The 16,075-nt window shown below is 32.9% G+C and overlaps 2 protein-coding genes across 2 annotated transcripts; both read left to right on the top strand.

The window, feature by feature from the left end:
• Positions 1-990: 990 nt before the first annotated feature.
• LOC137922962 (uncharacterized) lies at positions 991-6,478 on the top strand. Its single transcript, XM_068766077.1, has 8 exons — positions 991-1,088; positions 1,777-1,878; positions 2,862-2,927; positions 3,554-3,613; positions 3,992-4,117; positions 4,940-5,017; positions 6,234-6,290; positions 6,375-6,478. Exons 1-8 carry the CDS (start codon positions 1,013-1,015, stop codon positions 6,476-6,478), a joined length of 669 nt encoding a protein of 222 aa, XP_068622178.1. The 5' UTR covers positions 991-1,012.
• A 1,223-nt stretch (positions 6,479-7,701) lies between these two features.
• On the top strand, positions 7,702-12,019 carry LOC137922662 (coatomer subunit gamma-2-like). Its single transcript, XM_068765677.1, has 2 exons — positions 7,702-8,329; positions 9,053-12,019. The coding sequence occupies exons 1-2, from the start codon at positions 7,784-7,786 to the stop codon at positions 11,096-11,098; spliced, it is 2,592 nt and encodes an 863-aa protein (XP_068621778.1). The 5' UTR covers positions 7,702-7,783; the 3' UTR covers positions 11,099-12,019.
• Positions 12,020-16,075: the final 4,056 nt, after the last annotated feature.

Here is a 16,075-nt window from a genome sequence, read left to right as displayed (position 1 = left end):
TACATCTACAATCTGCTCCATTTCTTTTAATGCACGCATTGGAAACTACTAAGTAAAACATATAACATTGTGTATATAACTTTTTTCCGGTAAATGCTTGACAAAAACTTTTTTCTCTGGGATATCCCATCTGGTAAAATTTAATGGCTTAATCTGTATCTATATCAAGCTTATTCACTTAAAACGAAGACCAGGCAAGGCGAATACCCTACTATTCCTACTAGCCCTACTGTCTTTAAATGTCAGTAAAGGAAACAGTGTCCATCCGTGCTAAAAAACAAAACTGCGAAAGAGCATAGGTTGGAAACCACAGAGCAAATCGATCCGCATTGCATTTGCTTCGTGGTTTATATTTCTTGCCTTTTCTTAATGACATGTTCTCACTTGATATCTTCTATTATCGTTTTTGAGCTGCAATAATCTATAAGAAATTTTCACTCGAAACTCATCACGATGTTTCGGGAACCATTTAGGTAAAAGAGTTAAAATTTAGAAGGCATATTTCTTTTACTAAGTACAGGTCAGCTATGACTGAATTTTAAAAATTTCCGCCTGCAAGGATCAAATTACTCGTATTACTCTTATAGGTATAAAACATAGCCAGAAAGTTTTTAATTGGGAACGTTAAATATGTCAAATGAATTCTACTAAATGAATTGAACAAATAGGGGTGCGAGCCAGGCGAAGCGGGCGGGGAACGGCTTGTGTTTTTAAATCATACAAAATATGTGCCAGTCCGAAAATGAGGCAGTAACCTCGGTTATTAAACACTAGGATACATCTAATCGACTTCAAGTTGCTTTTTTTTAGAATTAGGAATATTTTATTAATATCGACTAATGCTTGCCATTTCACATTTCATATGTATGTTTTTGTATGTGTACTAGTTTTTAATAGTATTTAAATGAGAGTTTTTTCCTGTCTCAAATTTTATCAATAACTAACGGACCATGTGTAATTAAAGCCATTTTTATTTATTTCAGATCCACATGAATTAACTCCCGCCGTCAAAATGAGCAATTTTGAGGATAATAAACACGAAATTAATATTTATCATTCTTTGGACAACCTGCACATTGTACCGTCAGGTCTAACCACTTTCGAAATATTAGTTCAAGAGAAGTTAACTTACTTACTGTTAATAAATATTCTGATAAACTTTTTGGTATTTAAAAACAATAAATGCTAGTTAATGAAACTTTATTAATATTATTAAGATTGAACAGCTTTTTGATGTTTCTCTTTCTAGTGACATGCTTCCCTTTTTTATATATATCCAACGAGATTGCATTGCGAGAACCTGTTGTTAAATAGCATGCATAAATTTAACACTAATTAGTATTAAAAAATATAAAAAATCAGACCTAACAAAACCTTAAAGCATAAGTTGATCTATTTATTCAAATTACGAAAACGATGGCTTCCTTTTATAAGTCATACGTCAAACCGAGGTTCGACTCTTTCAGACACACTTAATTCGGAAATAAAACTTGATTTGTGAGACAGCTCTAACCAAATTTTCCTGTTGACAGTGATTGCACACAATCATTCCGTGTACAGTTCACCTAGGCAGTGATTATCTGGTGAAATCGTGAACGTATATAGGAAAGCAGCGTTGTCTTAAAAAAAAAAAGTAGGCGTTCATCACAGCAACTATTGTTAACAGTTACAAAATGCCATTTCACTGGTTGACTTGGCCTTTTGCAAGAGACCTAACTTATCACTCAACACTTGTCGGCAGTATTTAGCTTAATATATATAAAATATTGCTTTCAGATGCATTACCGTTACCTACTGCCAGGGAAAAATGCGAGATAAAACGCTCGTGGCGAATTTCCAAGAGGGAGATGCTTCCCTTACCTCATGAATATCCATCAAGTAAGTGTGACTTTTAAAAAAGTCACCGACGTAGCTCGGAGAATTGCTTATCGAAAACGGCAGTGGGCAGGGCAGATGGTTCGTGCAACGGTCGACCGCTGGGGCCGAAAGGTTCTCGGGTAGCGACCTCGAACCGGTAGATAGCGATGGCGTATCAAGGTCGTGTTAAGTTGCTGAAACAGGACCTTTGTGGGAGATTTAAGCAGACGTGTATCGGCTGACTTCACAAAATGACAATTTATAAAACTTTTAAATTGATATCCATGTATGTCCCGGGGGTTGTAGCTGCTTCACAATCCCGAGGAGGGGTCCGTACTTCCCTTCGCCCACCGAGTAGATCCGCCTTTTGTCAGACTGTACCTAACCGTCATTAGGTATATTACATTTATAATGTAATGTATGGGACATTACACTTAGCAGCCGCTCATTACCTGTTTAGAGATCTAAACATACACTTCTCAGCCACTGATGAATCTGGAAAAATAGGTTCCGTATTTTGAAGTTGTTGACTAGTTTGACTGTTGGCCCCAGATCATGTACCAACTTTAATAAAACGGTAAGTGGTCAAATCTAGCTAGAGTAGGCAGCGGTTGGAAAATTATCTTGATTTCATTCATAAAATTTCCCCTGGTGTCAAGACGAAGGTTTGGATGAAGTTTTGACCAATGTGTTAAAGCATGAGGATATGTTATATTATTTGTTATCAGTGATGCTGTACGGCACTTGACTTTTTTTTTCTTCGAGATGGAATCGGGAAGATCCGTAGACGAACAAAAATATACAACACAGCTCAGTGGATTAGCAAGTTGAAGTGGGAGTTGACAGGCTACATAAAGCGTAGAACAGATAGCCGCTAGGGTCTTAAGATTCTGGAGCGGAGACCACGGATCGGCAAGCACAGCGCAGGATGTCCGAAAATGAGCCGTATGAGTATGAACCACGTAAATTTATTAAAAATTATTGACGTTTCGTTTTGTTATTAGAACCGGCGCCACAACAGATCAACAGAAGAGAACCTTATCCTGTACCGCATAGAAACGTACAGCCTGGTAAATATAATATTTAGTAAAAGACATTTTTAATGAAAAACAAAACTAAAAATACAATACTTAATTGATAGGTACATAGAATACAATGTTCGTGTTTTTATACATATCATGACACAGGGATTGCAGTTTTCACTATAAGATATGAATGTATAATTTTCTATTTAGCAAAGCAAAGGCACTTGAGCAGCATTTAAAGTCCGGTCCCAAAAAAATATACTAGACAATATACTACATTTTTAAACAGCTTATTAAAGTAAATTCATGTTTATTTATTATGTATTACTACAGAAACAATCTTACTCATATTAAAATGCGAAAGTTTTAACATTCGCATGTATAAATATGTATAAATTCGGAAACAGATTGGAATGAAATTTGACACACGCATAGTCCATTTCTTATCTTCGGAATTTGCCTTCGTGGGAAATAAATGTCATTTTAATCCCGACTGCCTAATACTGACACAGCTTTAATTGCTCGGACGATAGCAGCATTACTTCCGCACAATAAAAAGTTGCATACTTACAAGCACACGCACACATATAGCCGAGCGCCACGATGAGTTAAGGTATCTATACAAGAAACTTTTGCTAATGCATTTGTAAAACATTTTTATTTGTTTACAGATAACGCTTTAGTAACGGCCGAGTTAATCACCAAATTCAACAGAAAAGGATTAAATAACGGTAGTAAATGTTTCGTATATTACAATACCAATTATTTTACAGAATTGTAATTGCGCCTCCTATTTTCTAATAAAGGCAAAAATTTAAATAAAGACCTCTTGCCCGCGGAATTTGCAAATACCACCTAGGCAGCGGTGTAAACCGGATCAAAAAATAAAGGACTGTTATTAAAATGTAGTGTCTAATAAATCACATGATAAAAGAAGTAAATTGATAAATATTACAGCTACTTTAAAAGTCAACTACTGTAGGACTTTTACACAAATATTCGAAATAAACACTTTAGTCCATCTGTTTGCGGGAAGTCTGCCATTTTTTCATTTATTCTGTAAAAGGGTTTATAAGATACATCAACATTTTATCGTTTTTTGTTCACAGTTATCAACCCTCATCAAATAAATAGAACAGAGAGCTCTTCATTATCTTCTCGTGGGTTATTAAAGTATGACAACGATTCGACTCATTCCGGTGAGAAATCTACACCGACTGTAAAACCAAAACTGGGTAAGTTTTCTGTTCTCAAACATTTAAGGCAAGCATTGTTAACAACAAATCACGTTTGAATTTAAGCGAGTATAAGACCAAGATGGCAATATTAATAAACGTGGATGATGTGATAACTATTTTACAAAAATAAACACAAATTATAGTGATGTGTAGCCATAACAATAAGGTAATGGTCGCGGTGCCTGGGGCCATGTTTGACTGGAAACCCAGTGCAGCCAGGTACGGAGCTGCCATTCTTAACTCCCCTAGCGACACCCACGTCTGTTCCACTAACAATAGGGTTCCTCATCTGTTTGATTTAAAAATACTACGCGTCATACCGCTTTTTCTAAGAAACTTGTCCTCAAACTCTATGCGGGAAAACTTCATAAAATCCGTACTTATCCATACTGAACGAAAGAAATATTTCTCGTGATAAATGGCTACTATTGTGTAAAGGCCAAAATCTGTTATTCTATATGTATAGATAGGTCAACCTATAATCTCTGAAAACTATTTTTACTGATACTGTATAGATTGGCTTGTAAGCAATGCAAAATTTATTACCTGCACTAAAAAATTACAATCGTAACTAAATGCATGTGTTAAATATTTAGGTGCAGAATCGAGTTGTGTGTATTTGATCACAATATAAGAATATCCAGTAGACGGCTCTTTCCAAGATTTCGTAGAGAAGTAAAAATTAGGATAATTCATGGGCTATCCTAACTATATGGGAATAAATTACTGTAACTACTGTATTAAAGACAATGAAATTAATGATACTGAATGTGAAATGACGTGTGAAAAATATCAATAAAAACTATGACTTTGTTTCAGGTTATCCGCCAATACATAATTTCGAGCAAACGTCACTAAAACCTCAACCTCCCATTCCACCGAAGAAACCTAAAAATAGTCAGTGAAATTTATTATTTATTTAATATACTATTCGCTTCTATAAATAGAGAAAATTGTCCTTTTATTAATTACTGTCAACGGACGGTCACATTCGCGCAGTTTATAAATGGTTCGTTGTCGTCACCTTTTTCAACGCGGTGTCCTGTTTCCTTTTAGGTAATATAGTTTAAGACGTTACTCGAAGCTTTTGTAGACGAATCGCATGACAAACAAAACGATTGTTCTCTCTTCGCTCAAGTATCGGTCGATACTCGCGTGTTAAGAATTGTGCCGTTGTGCTTCAAGAGTAGCAGCTTCACGTTGCTTGTTTCGTAGGCACACCTCAGAAGACGTAACACCGCTCCCTCATCTAACATGAATAATATGGTCTTCGCTGAGGATTCAGGGGTGATCCTCCGCACGTATGCTAAGACACCGCGGTATTTTTATTATAACGAGTCGGAAGCTCTAGCTCTAAAGTTAAGGCATAAAGCCCAGTCGTAGCTTTGTAAACAGGCGTCAAAAGAATACCGTGGGTTTTCAACCAATAGGAGGCTAGCATAACCATTTCGTAGAACTCGTAGCAGTCAACATTCTACTATACGCTAAGAGAGACAAGCTCTAAGCGCTGACTCCACTCTGTAATCATAAATTTACTGCAACTAGGATAGCTATGCAGCTATTCCCCCATGCGGGTAAAATTTTGTAAAAATCTTAACTGACCTTTACTCGGCATGAAGAAAAATTCCAACTAAATTTCAAGTCTATAAGTCATATGGTTCCAGAGATATCGTGATGATTCATAGTAATCTATTATATATATATTTAGATTTTATTTTATTCGGAACACAAATTTGTGTACCGACAAATTATCTTAGGATAGTGTAAACTCAAAAATATTTTCACAAAACTATTCAATTAGATAATGTTTAAGAATTGAGAATCGTTTTACAGCTATTATTTTATTAGAGTTGAGTTTTGTTTTGGCATTTAAGTTGTCAATGATAATGATAGACACCTCTTAACTCCACTTAGCTGTTGATACCAAAAGGACTTAAGAAAACATGACATAGTCATAATTACTATCTTGGATTGTTTTATTTGGAAAAATAGGATGGGAATGGAAGCAACCTGAAATATTTAAAAAAATGCAAAAGAAATAAAATAATTATTTTTTTCTTCAATATAAGTAATGAATTTAATTTTTATTTAAAACTAATTTCATTTATTTTAGATCCCGTTCCTGTGATTCCTTTCAAGCCGCGGATCTTATCACCGGCACAAGATAATGGTATTTTTTTTCAAATATCTCCATTTTTCTTTCTTTACAAAATGTTACTATTTATTTTAAAAAAATTAATACGTTTTTCAACAGTTCCTGACCAACATGAACCTCTGTATTATGAAAATGACGGCGACGAATGGAATTATGAAACATTAGCACCAATGCCGAACTACAATATTTATCAAAATTCGTAACAAAACCCAAACAACGTTAACAAAACGCTTAAAAAATATTAATTATTGCATTGAGAAATAATACAAAAACTTTGCTTTTTGCGGCAATTCACTGATAAATTCTGCTATTATAGATACAATACGATTTCGAAATGCACGATGAGTTTATAAAATCATTATATTAGATATACAATAACAATCCGTTATATCAATAAATATAAATAATACACAATTTCTTTTAGTTCTGTAAATCGACTTTACATTGTCCAGTGTTATCCCTATATATATGTATATATATCCCTAATCCATAATCATATTTGTAAGTTTTAATTAATAGCAATAGAGAATATTACAGTATTATTAAACACTTAAACATAAACGACGATTGCAACAGGAAAGGTAAAAAAAACAATAATTTATTGTGTAAATAAATTTTAATTTAAAATTTATATGCTAGCTAATCTATAAATCCATTTTAAAGTAATATTATGGAATAGCGTCTTAATTTTTAATTTTCAAGGTCCTCCTGGTCACGTTTTGCTGCATCAGCGATGAGCGCTTTGCGTTCCCACGAATCGTCTCTTAGGAATCAGATTGCAGGGACGTTAATGCTGTGCACGCGAAATTTTTATATGGCTATGTATGTAACACTCGTTTACTCACCGAAATGGTATAAGCTGGAAAAAAAATGAATTTTCGGATTGCCTTTATCAACAAGGAACTGTAATTTTTCAAAATATAATTGATAGTTATAAAAAATGTAATACTAATTGTACACATTGTACATTAATATTTCATTAAAGTTGCATTTATTCATAAAAAAATTCTCTTTTCATTATAAAACACATAAATCTTTAAAGTTAATAAAAAATCGTTTACATAATTTAAAATGATTGACAATATGTATTACGAGGAATATTTAATACCTGTATTTGTATAAAAAATAAAATTTACCTTTTAGTTAATAAATGTGAGCATATTGTGACGAAAAATTATTATTGTGATTATACTAATAATTGTACAAGAGTGCATCAAACGTCAAATTACTTTACTAGGAATTCTGATTCTAACCACGACGAAGCGCTCATCTGTAATATGAAAAAATAATATAATTATCAGAGGTTTATACAATTTAGAAAAACTTGCCACGTTAAATTCGTATACGTGTTATCTTTGTTACTTTAACGGATGGCCTGAGAACATAGCAACACAACTATTGACAGTTGAAGTTTAACTAATAAACTGATGTGACGTGTATACTTATTGTTAAAAGTGTATTCCTTGGCTCCTCATAGTTTTTTAATATCTCGAAAGAAAAAACTCAAAATGAGTTCTTTCAAAAGGGATAAAAAAGAAGAGGAAGATAGCGGGGGAAACCCTTACGAAAACCTGGACATCACAATTGTTTTACAAGAGACGAGATATTTTAATGAAACGCCAGTTAATCCGAGAAAATGCATTCATATATTATCTAAAATATTGTATTTACTTATTCAAGGTGAAAAAATCGCCACGACAGACGCAACGAATGTATTTTTTGCCACGACTAAGTTGTTTCAATCAAAAAATGTGATGTTGAGACGCATGGTTTACCTTTGTATTAAAGAATTAAGTACCATGGCTCAGGACATTATTATTGTAACTTCATCATTGACTAAGGATATGACTGGTAAGGAAGATCTTTATAGGCCAGCAGCCATACGAGCTCTATGCAGTATTACTGACAGTACAATGCTCCAAGCTATTGAGAGGTATATGAAACAAGCAATTGTTGATAGAAACCCAGCTGTCAGTTCCGCGGCTTTAGTATCTGCTCTTCATCTTTCGTCTAGTGCACCGGACCTTGTCCGGCGATGGACTAACGAGATTCTGGTTAGTATAGAGCATTAATAATGTTTTAAATTTTATTTCACTGTAAATGCAGCCTTGGTAATTTTTTGCAAAAACAATAAATTCTTTATGTGCCAGGAACACAGGGATATACATGACTAAAAATAATATAACTTTTTCTAGTATTCTATGCTATTTCCTTTTATTCATGTAAGAATTGGATCCCATGGATTTAATTAAATGGAGATAACAATAATATGTACATATGTAATATATATATTAAAAGGTAGTACAACCTTTATTGCACTTTTATTTCACATTTTATTCAAAAACCTAAGTTGAAATCTTTACTTATATTCAGAAGCATTAGTAAAGTTTACTGATTTTTATATCTGTTCTAATAAAGGACTAAGTGACAGATCATCAGGTAGATCCTGAGCCACTTTTTAAAAAAATGTTTAATACAGTTAAATTTTATTTACCTAAAATATATTTTGTGTAAGTGTTCTTCAAAAAACTTTCAACTTTCTAATTAATTTAGAGAATATATGAAAGTGTAAATTTTGATGATGAAATAGACAACATGTATAAGAAACAACTCTAAAACAATTTTAAAATTGTTTTATTGTAATATTTGCACATCAACCAATGCTATATGGCTCAACAGCTCTTAAAATGCCACAAACAACTTCAAATAAATGCTAATAATTAAAATAAAATTTTTACTTATAGTAGTCAGTAATATTATATTTTGTCACATTACAGGAAGCAATCAATTCTGAAGACACCATGGTTTCTTATCATGCTTTAGGAATAGCTGCAAGCCTGAAGAAGAATGACAAATTGTCTACGGTAAAGTTAATTACGCGTTTTTTTGGATCATCTGTAAAATCTCCTTATAAACTTTGCCTACTCATTCGTTTGGCAGCTCAGATAGTTGAAAGTGATGATTCAGATTCATCTAAATGTTTTATGGATTTTATAGAGTACTGTCTTCGCCATAAATCTGAAATGGTTATTTATGAAGCAGCCCATGCAATTGTTAATCTTAATAGACCAGTGAAAGATCTAGCACCTGCTGTTTCAGTTTTACAACTGTTTTGTGGCTCTTCAAAAGCAACTTTAAGATTAGCAGGAGCAAGAACTTTAGCATCTTTGACTGTAAAACGTCCAACAGCAGTAGCAGCCTGTACTGTAGATCTGGAGAATTTAATTTCAGATCCAAATCGATCAGTTGCCACTCTAGCTGTAACAACCTTGCTTGCTACAGGGGCTGAGAGTTCAGTTGACAGATTAATGAAACAGATATCTAACTTCATATCTGAAATTTCAGATGAATTTAAAATCATAGTTGTCCAGGCCATTCGGCGATTATGTACGAAGTTTCCTAGGAAGCATCAATCAATAGTAGCATTTTTAGCTGGAATGTTAAGAGATGAAGGTGGTTTAGAATTCAAAGCAGCTATAGCTGATGCAATCATAGAAATAGTGGAAGAAAACCCAGATGCAAAAGAAACAGGATTGGCACATTTATGTGAATTTATAGAAGATTGTGAGCATTCTGCTTTAGCAGTCAGAATTTTACATTTACTTGGACGCGAAGGACCAAAGTCACGGCAACCTTCTAGGTACATTCGATTTATATACAATAGGGTAATTTTAGAGTCTGGTCCAGTAAGAGCTGCCGCTGTTTCAGCAGTTGCCCAATTTGGTGCTCAAAGGCCTGAAATGCTTTCAAATATTAAAGTTCTTCTGGCTCGTTGTGAATTAGATGATGATGATGAAGTACGAGATCGTGCAATTTTTTATAACGCTATTCTTGACTCCAGAGATATGCAACTAATTAATGATTACATAGTAAATGTTGTGACGCCTGATCTCATATCACTTGAACGAACATTAAGGAACTACATAACTGACAAGCCCGAGACCGAATTTGATATTACAACGGTTCCTAAAGAAGAAATAAAAGATGTGCATGAAGAAGTAGTTAAAATTGACGTTAAAAAACCAACACAAAAGACTATTGATGAAATTTATAAAGAAACATTGTCACACATTCCTAACATTGACCGGCTAGGTCCAATCTTTAAAAGAATGAACCCGATTGAATTAACAGAAGCTGAAACTGAATACACTGTACGTTTATACAAACATATCTTTGGGCGTCATGTAGTGTTACAGTTTGAATGTGTTAATACATTAAATGATCAACTCCTCGAACAAGTTCATGTAAAATTAGAAGCACCGCCTGAATTTAATATACTATCAATTATTCCTTGCCAGAAACTGATTTATAATAAACCAGATAGTATTTTCGTAATTGTTGAATTACCTTGTGCTTTCCTGGACAGTTTAGGCACTTTTGGTGCGAGCTTAGAATTCACAGTAAAGGATTGTGATCCTGATACTGGTGACCCAGATGCAGGCGATGGTTATGCAGATACATATCCCTTAGAAGAATTTGAAATAAATTGTTCTGATCAAATGAAAGCAGAAATTGCTCGTGATGATTTTGAGGATACATGGGAATATGCATCAAACACTCCAGAAGTAAGTGATACATTTTCTCTCCCTTACAATGATATTAAAGAAGCTGCAAAAGCAGTGTGCCAACATCTAGCTTTACCCAAGGCAACTATAAGCGATGATTCAATACAGGAAATTAAAGGCTGTGGGATATTTAGAGGTGGAGCTCCAGTATTAATGAAGGCAAAGTTAATCATGGTTAAGGAGGGTATTACCATGAAACTCACTATAAGATCTCCTCGCGAAGATATCGCCCAATTACTTTTATCTGCAATTGGATAAATTTGATAGATTTTTTTAATATTCCTTAGCAAATAATCATAAATGTAATCTGTATTAATAGGTTTAACAATTATGTAAATATATGTATTGAAAAATAATATCATTATTATTATGAACTGCAAAGCTTAATCTTACTGGCTTTTTACTTAAGAATCTAAAAATCCCAAATATTGCTTTGAATATCTCTCATATTTTGTTTCATATTATATGTATTTAAGTAAGTAATACATTATTTTATTATATTATGCAGCAAAGGAACAATCTTTATATTTTAAAATTCAGAAACAAAGAGTTTGATGTGACATCTGAAATTGGAATTTATCTTGAAACTTTTCTGTACATGATAGATAGTGTAATGTCATCACTAGTTTCGTTGTAACGGCCAGCATTTAGACAACATAATGTTTTATAAGAAATCCACATAATTCTTTAAATGTTTATTAGTAGTTCTTTTTAAATTTGATTTTGAAATCCAAATTCTGCCATCAGACACCCTTAACCATTTTAAAAACTCATTATGTATAGTGTTTCAAGTTTTTTCTTTTCAATTTTGTTGCTACATAATTCTCAAGAAACACAGTAAATTAAAAAAAATATGTAGTTGTTAAATTATTTGCAGAAATTTCCTTGAACTATAAGTAGAATAATAAAATGTGCTATTGTCAATTTTTGATAAGATTTACATGTGAATGTGTAATGTGTGTCGGGCGCTTTGGGGTATTTAAAATGCCACATTGACTGATGATGATTAACGACATTCCTAAACCAGTGTGATGTATTTGAAGTTTTTTTGTTTAAATTGATGATTAACAAAATTGAAAATAACAATCTTGTTTCTAGTCGTGTTTTTACTGCAAATTTAATATAAATATTTTATTTTAACTTTTTCTATTTGTAATCATATACTTTGAGACATGTAAAATAAAAGACAAAATATTTCTCTGTTGTTTTTTATTTCCTTACCACAACCAATATGTCCAAGTTTTAAGAAAGTGATTAACTAAAAACTTGATAACACTATTTGACATCAATTTTTTTTTTTTGAAATTGAACCAAACATGAATTTCAAAAAATTTGCAAAATAATAATAGAGCCAAATTGGGTACGAAATTTATACCTACCAAGTCTTTACTTAGTTTTTTTCTGTCTGAAAATTGTCCCTCTAAGTTTTCATTCTATTCTTAACCAAATTAAAAATATTTTTTTTAAAAGTGGGTTGTAATTTTTGCCAAGTAGTTTAAATGAAATGGTTACAGTACAGTAGATTTAATTTTTTCTTAATCAGCGTTCTCTTATGAGATTCAAATTAACTTTAACTTTTATACATCCTAAAATTTAAACAATTATAAACAGAAAAGGAAACGTTGGTAAAAGTCTTAAATTTTGATTGATTTTGGAACATGATCAAATGACACTTGAGGCTTATTGTGGTAACTGCTCAAGTTGTGTTTCGGCTTAGCAGGCCACGGAATGGGTATAATAAAGTCATATCGAGAGATATTTCAAGCCGAGGTGTTCTCTTCTATGCCCTGGTAGTGTATTATTTTAAAGCGTTCACTAATTCTGAGAGCTTGGTGACGACGTAATCTAGTGACAAAGTTTTAGCCACGGCTCCCGAAGAAGCCCTCGAGATGAAACTAAATAATGTCTCCAAATTTAAGGTTTTCCATATTTTTGTACAAATTTCTACCGAATTTGGCTTAAGCATATTTATTATTATAAAATTAATTTGAAATATATATATGTAATTAATAGATTTGAAAATTAATTAACATTTATTATGTATGTATAAATTTAATCCTAATTAAACTAAAAAATAGACATCAAAATAAGATTATTTCATAATGGAAGGCACTAATGCAATTCATTCAATGAACCAAGTTTTAATCGATAAAATATTTGGTCCTAATAATTATTTACCTCTGCATATAATAGGTATGGCAGGTGTTTGAAAATGTTTAAATGTAATAGCAAATGGTTGCTTGTTCAACATAAGCTTGTAGAACCATACTCTTCACCTGTAATACTTGTTAATACTTTTAATCTCTGTTGTAAAAGGTTGGTTTGCTTCAAATATTTCTTTAAAATTTGTCTGAAAGAAACATCGTGGAAGAAATTACGTAAGGACTAAAAATATGCGATAAAAAATGGACATATTTTTTAATTATTTTATGAGATTCGTAGATGAACGAAAGTAATCGACATAACCGAGAGGATAGTCATGTTTGAAGTAGCAGTGGGCAAACCAAACATTTTGACGCTTTAAGGTTCAGGAGTGGATATCACGAACAGCAGCAAAGGAGAAAGAACCCACAAAGTAGACGACTTTGTTGAGGTCGACGGAAGAGGGTAGATTCAGGCCGCTACTAATCGATTCTATTGGAAATCTGCATGGGAGACATATATCCAGCACTGGCGGTCTTACGGCTGAAATGATGACGAATGAGGCTGTCATAAAAAACGTAAAACTTATACCCTTACTTATATCGGAGAATTCCATCGTCTGCCTCATTACCCTCTATTGATATGTCAATAGTTTTAGATCTTATTCTTCTAGTTATTCTGGAATGTAATTTTATAAAATTAGAACAGAATTAAATTTGATTGTAATCGTTTATTTTTATGCACAAACTATTAATTTTATGCATATTATCGTTAAATAGAAGTACACAAAGTTTGCAAAACTTATATAAATTTCATATCAGTAAGATTTGAACTGAAGAGCTTAGTTGTTGGGATCAGTTTGTGAGATTCTTCCTGGGCCGGATAGGTTTTGAGGTAGTAACAACACGAAGTAGAAGTGTATATATTCATTTGAGTTTCGCCCATATTTATACTGACGTAAATGAACAATTTTATTTCTGTGGAATTTTTTTCGATGCGGCGATGCTATAATGTTACCCCTACAAGCTATTTAGATTCCATTGAGTTATCTCATTTCTCAGTACATTTGTTATCGTTCTAGACGTATTTTGTAATCTTTTAGATGCCATTCTGTTATAATTTAGCTAGATATTTTTGTCTTACATCATATCATCGGTCCATCTCCACTTTTCAAGGTATGTTTTGTTACCAGAATGTCGGAGTTTTGTTTTTGCATCTGTCTATCTATAATGTAATGTAATAAAGATAACTATTAAAAAGTAGAAACTAGTTGCCACAGTATAAGTTGCACAAGTGATACCCGAAGGTCCTGACCGATAGCACATTTTAAGCCTTGTTCCCCCCGGGGTCCGCCTGAGACTCGATGTTGGCATAACTAAAAAACGAAGGTTCATAATTGTTAGCCGGGTTTCACGAAAATTTATCTGTTTTCTATACTGAATAACTAAAACTGGCTTTACTCTAACTATCAATGAAGGCAAATAGATGATGTTTTAAAAAACTCGGCGATTGTCACTTGGAAAAACTTAGATATTCCATATTCACGACAGCCTAGTAGTTAGATATAATCTTAACAGTTTTTGTCGAGTTTTGGAAATATGGTAGAAATGTAAAGGCGGGGGTCCACCGGAACCAGTCCAAATTTAAAAGTAATCCATGAGAAAAATATCTGTGAACCTCTGCTTTAAGCAAAAAGAGAATAATTGTCCTATATGACAAGCGATGAAAAAAGAAAACCGCCGTGACGGACGACGTGCTTCGAGGTACGTCGTCACAACGTACCGTTCATACACCACCCGACTGTTGAAACACTTTGTGATCTTATTAACGCGGGTGTATAATCAGCCTCATAATTTTATCAATACAAGCATTCCGTATGGCAAAGCCATGCTTTTTAAGTTCACAGACCCTTTGGCTCTGTGAACTCAGCTCCGATGAAGCTATAAAAGCCATCGGCAGCGGCCAACAGCAACAAAATCCACAGAGTAAAAGCCATGCTGTTTACTTCACACAACTGTTAAGAGAGAAAAACTACCTCTGCCATTCCTTTAGCCTATGGTTATGATTTTTTTATTTATCTTTATTTTAAGGACTCTAGTTACATTGTAGCAGGTAAATCAATATATCTCTTTTTACATACTTCGCTATCAGCATTTAGGTTTCCTCTGAAAAATAGAGGCCAAAACTCTATAACAAATATATCACATCTAAACCTAAAGTATTGTATATCACAGGGGTGGCCAAGCTCCTTGATAGTTCGAGCCATTGTTCGAAATTTAAAATTTTCGGCGAGCCGCAATTTAATACGCGTTTAAAACACGCAAACGAATATTTTTTTTTACAAAAATATATTTATTGAAATTATATGACAAAAGTACAAAATATGTGTATAAAAGATGGATCTAATGGCACACGTATATGATGCCGGTTAATTAATTATGATCGGTATTTGCATTTCGCTAATTTTATAGTGGAATAATAATAATAATTATTCACATCAATAATTTGTTTCGCTTTCCCAGGAACATAGATTGTATAAATTTAAATATTGAAATAATTGAAATAATCAATTAAATAATCGTTCAATGAGCCGCCTGTGGCTAGCGAGCCGCATTTTGGCTACCCCTGGTATATTAAATCGAAAAGCCTTACTACAACACGCTGCATCAGCATGTTTTCATGTTTTTAAATAAATAATAAAAAATTAATACCTTTTTATTTTTTTTATAATATCCGACATTATTTTATAAAGATTGTCCATGGTGTTGATTTTTTTATTTTTGTCCTCCTTAAAATCTTTCTGCATAATTACAAGAGCACTGTCTTTTCTGAAAAAAAAAACATTTATTAACACATCGATGTCACATTGGTCAATTTGACTCTATATCTACGTTCATTGTTATGAATACAGCTATCTAGGCGTAAGACATAAATTTTAGATATTAAAGCAATGTTTTTGGTCCTTTGTACAAACTTAAATGTATAAAATTTAATCAAAAGACTAAATGTATTAACAATATAAAGTTTGACGTCACGACATGACACTCCTTCAGCTAAATCTCGATTTAGAAAACCGTATGGCGGTTTGCTGTT

The sequence above is a fragment of the Battus philenor genome, unplaced genomic scaffold, assembly GCF_028537555.1.
Source record: "Battus philenor isolate CCGP_79_NKW_IND1 unplaced genomic scaffold, ilBatPhil1.0.hap1 SCAF_20, whole genome shotgun sequence".
NCBI classification, from domain to species: Eukaryota; Metazoa; Arthropoda; class Insecta; order Lepidoptera; family Papilionidae; genus Battus; species Battus philenor.
The sequence above is the reverse complement of the archived record's forward strand: the minus strand, read 5'-3'. Positions and strand labels throughout refer to the sequence as shown.

Coding starts and splice junctions, on each gene's coding strand:
- LOC137922962 (XM_068766077.1), top strand. CDS start 1,013: ATGAGCAATTTTGAGGATAATAAACACGAAATTAATATTTATCATTCT. Junction 1,089..1,776: donor CCTGCACATTGTACCGTCAG/GTCTAACCACTT, acceptor TATTGCTTTCAG/ATGCATTACCGTTACCTACT. Junction 2,928..3,553: donor GCATAGAAACGTACAGCCTG/GTAAATATAATA, acceptor ATTTGTTTACAG/ATAACGCTTTAGTAACGGCC.
- LOC137922662 (XM_068765677.1), top strand. CDS start 7,784: ATGAGTTCTTTCAAAAGGGATAAAAAAGAAGAGGAAGATAGCGGGGGA. Junction 8,330..9,052: donor GATGGACTAACGAGATTCTG/GTTAGTATAGAG, acceptor GTCACATTACAG/GAAGCAATCAATTCTGAAGA.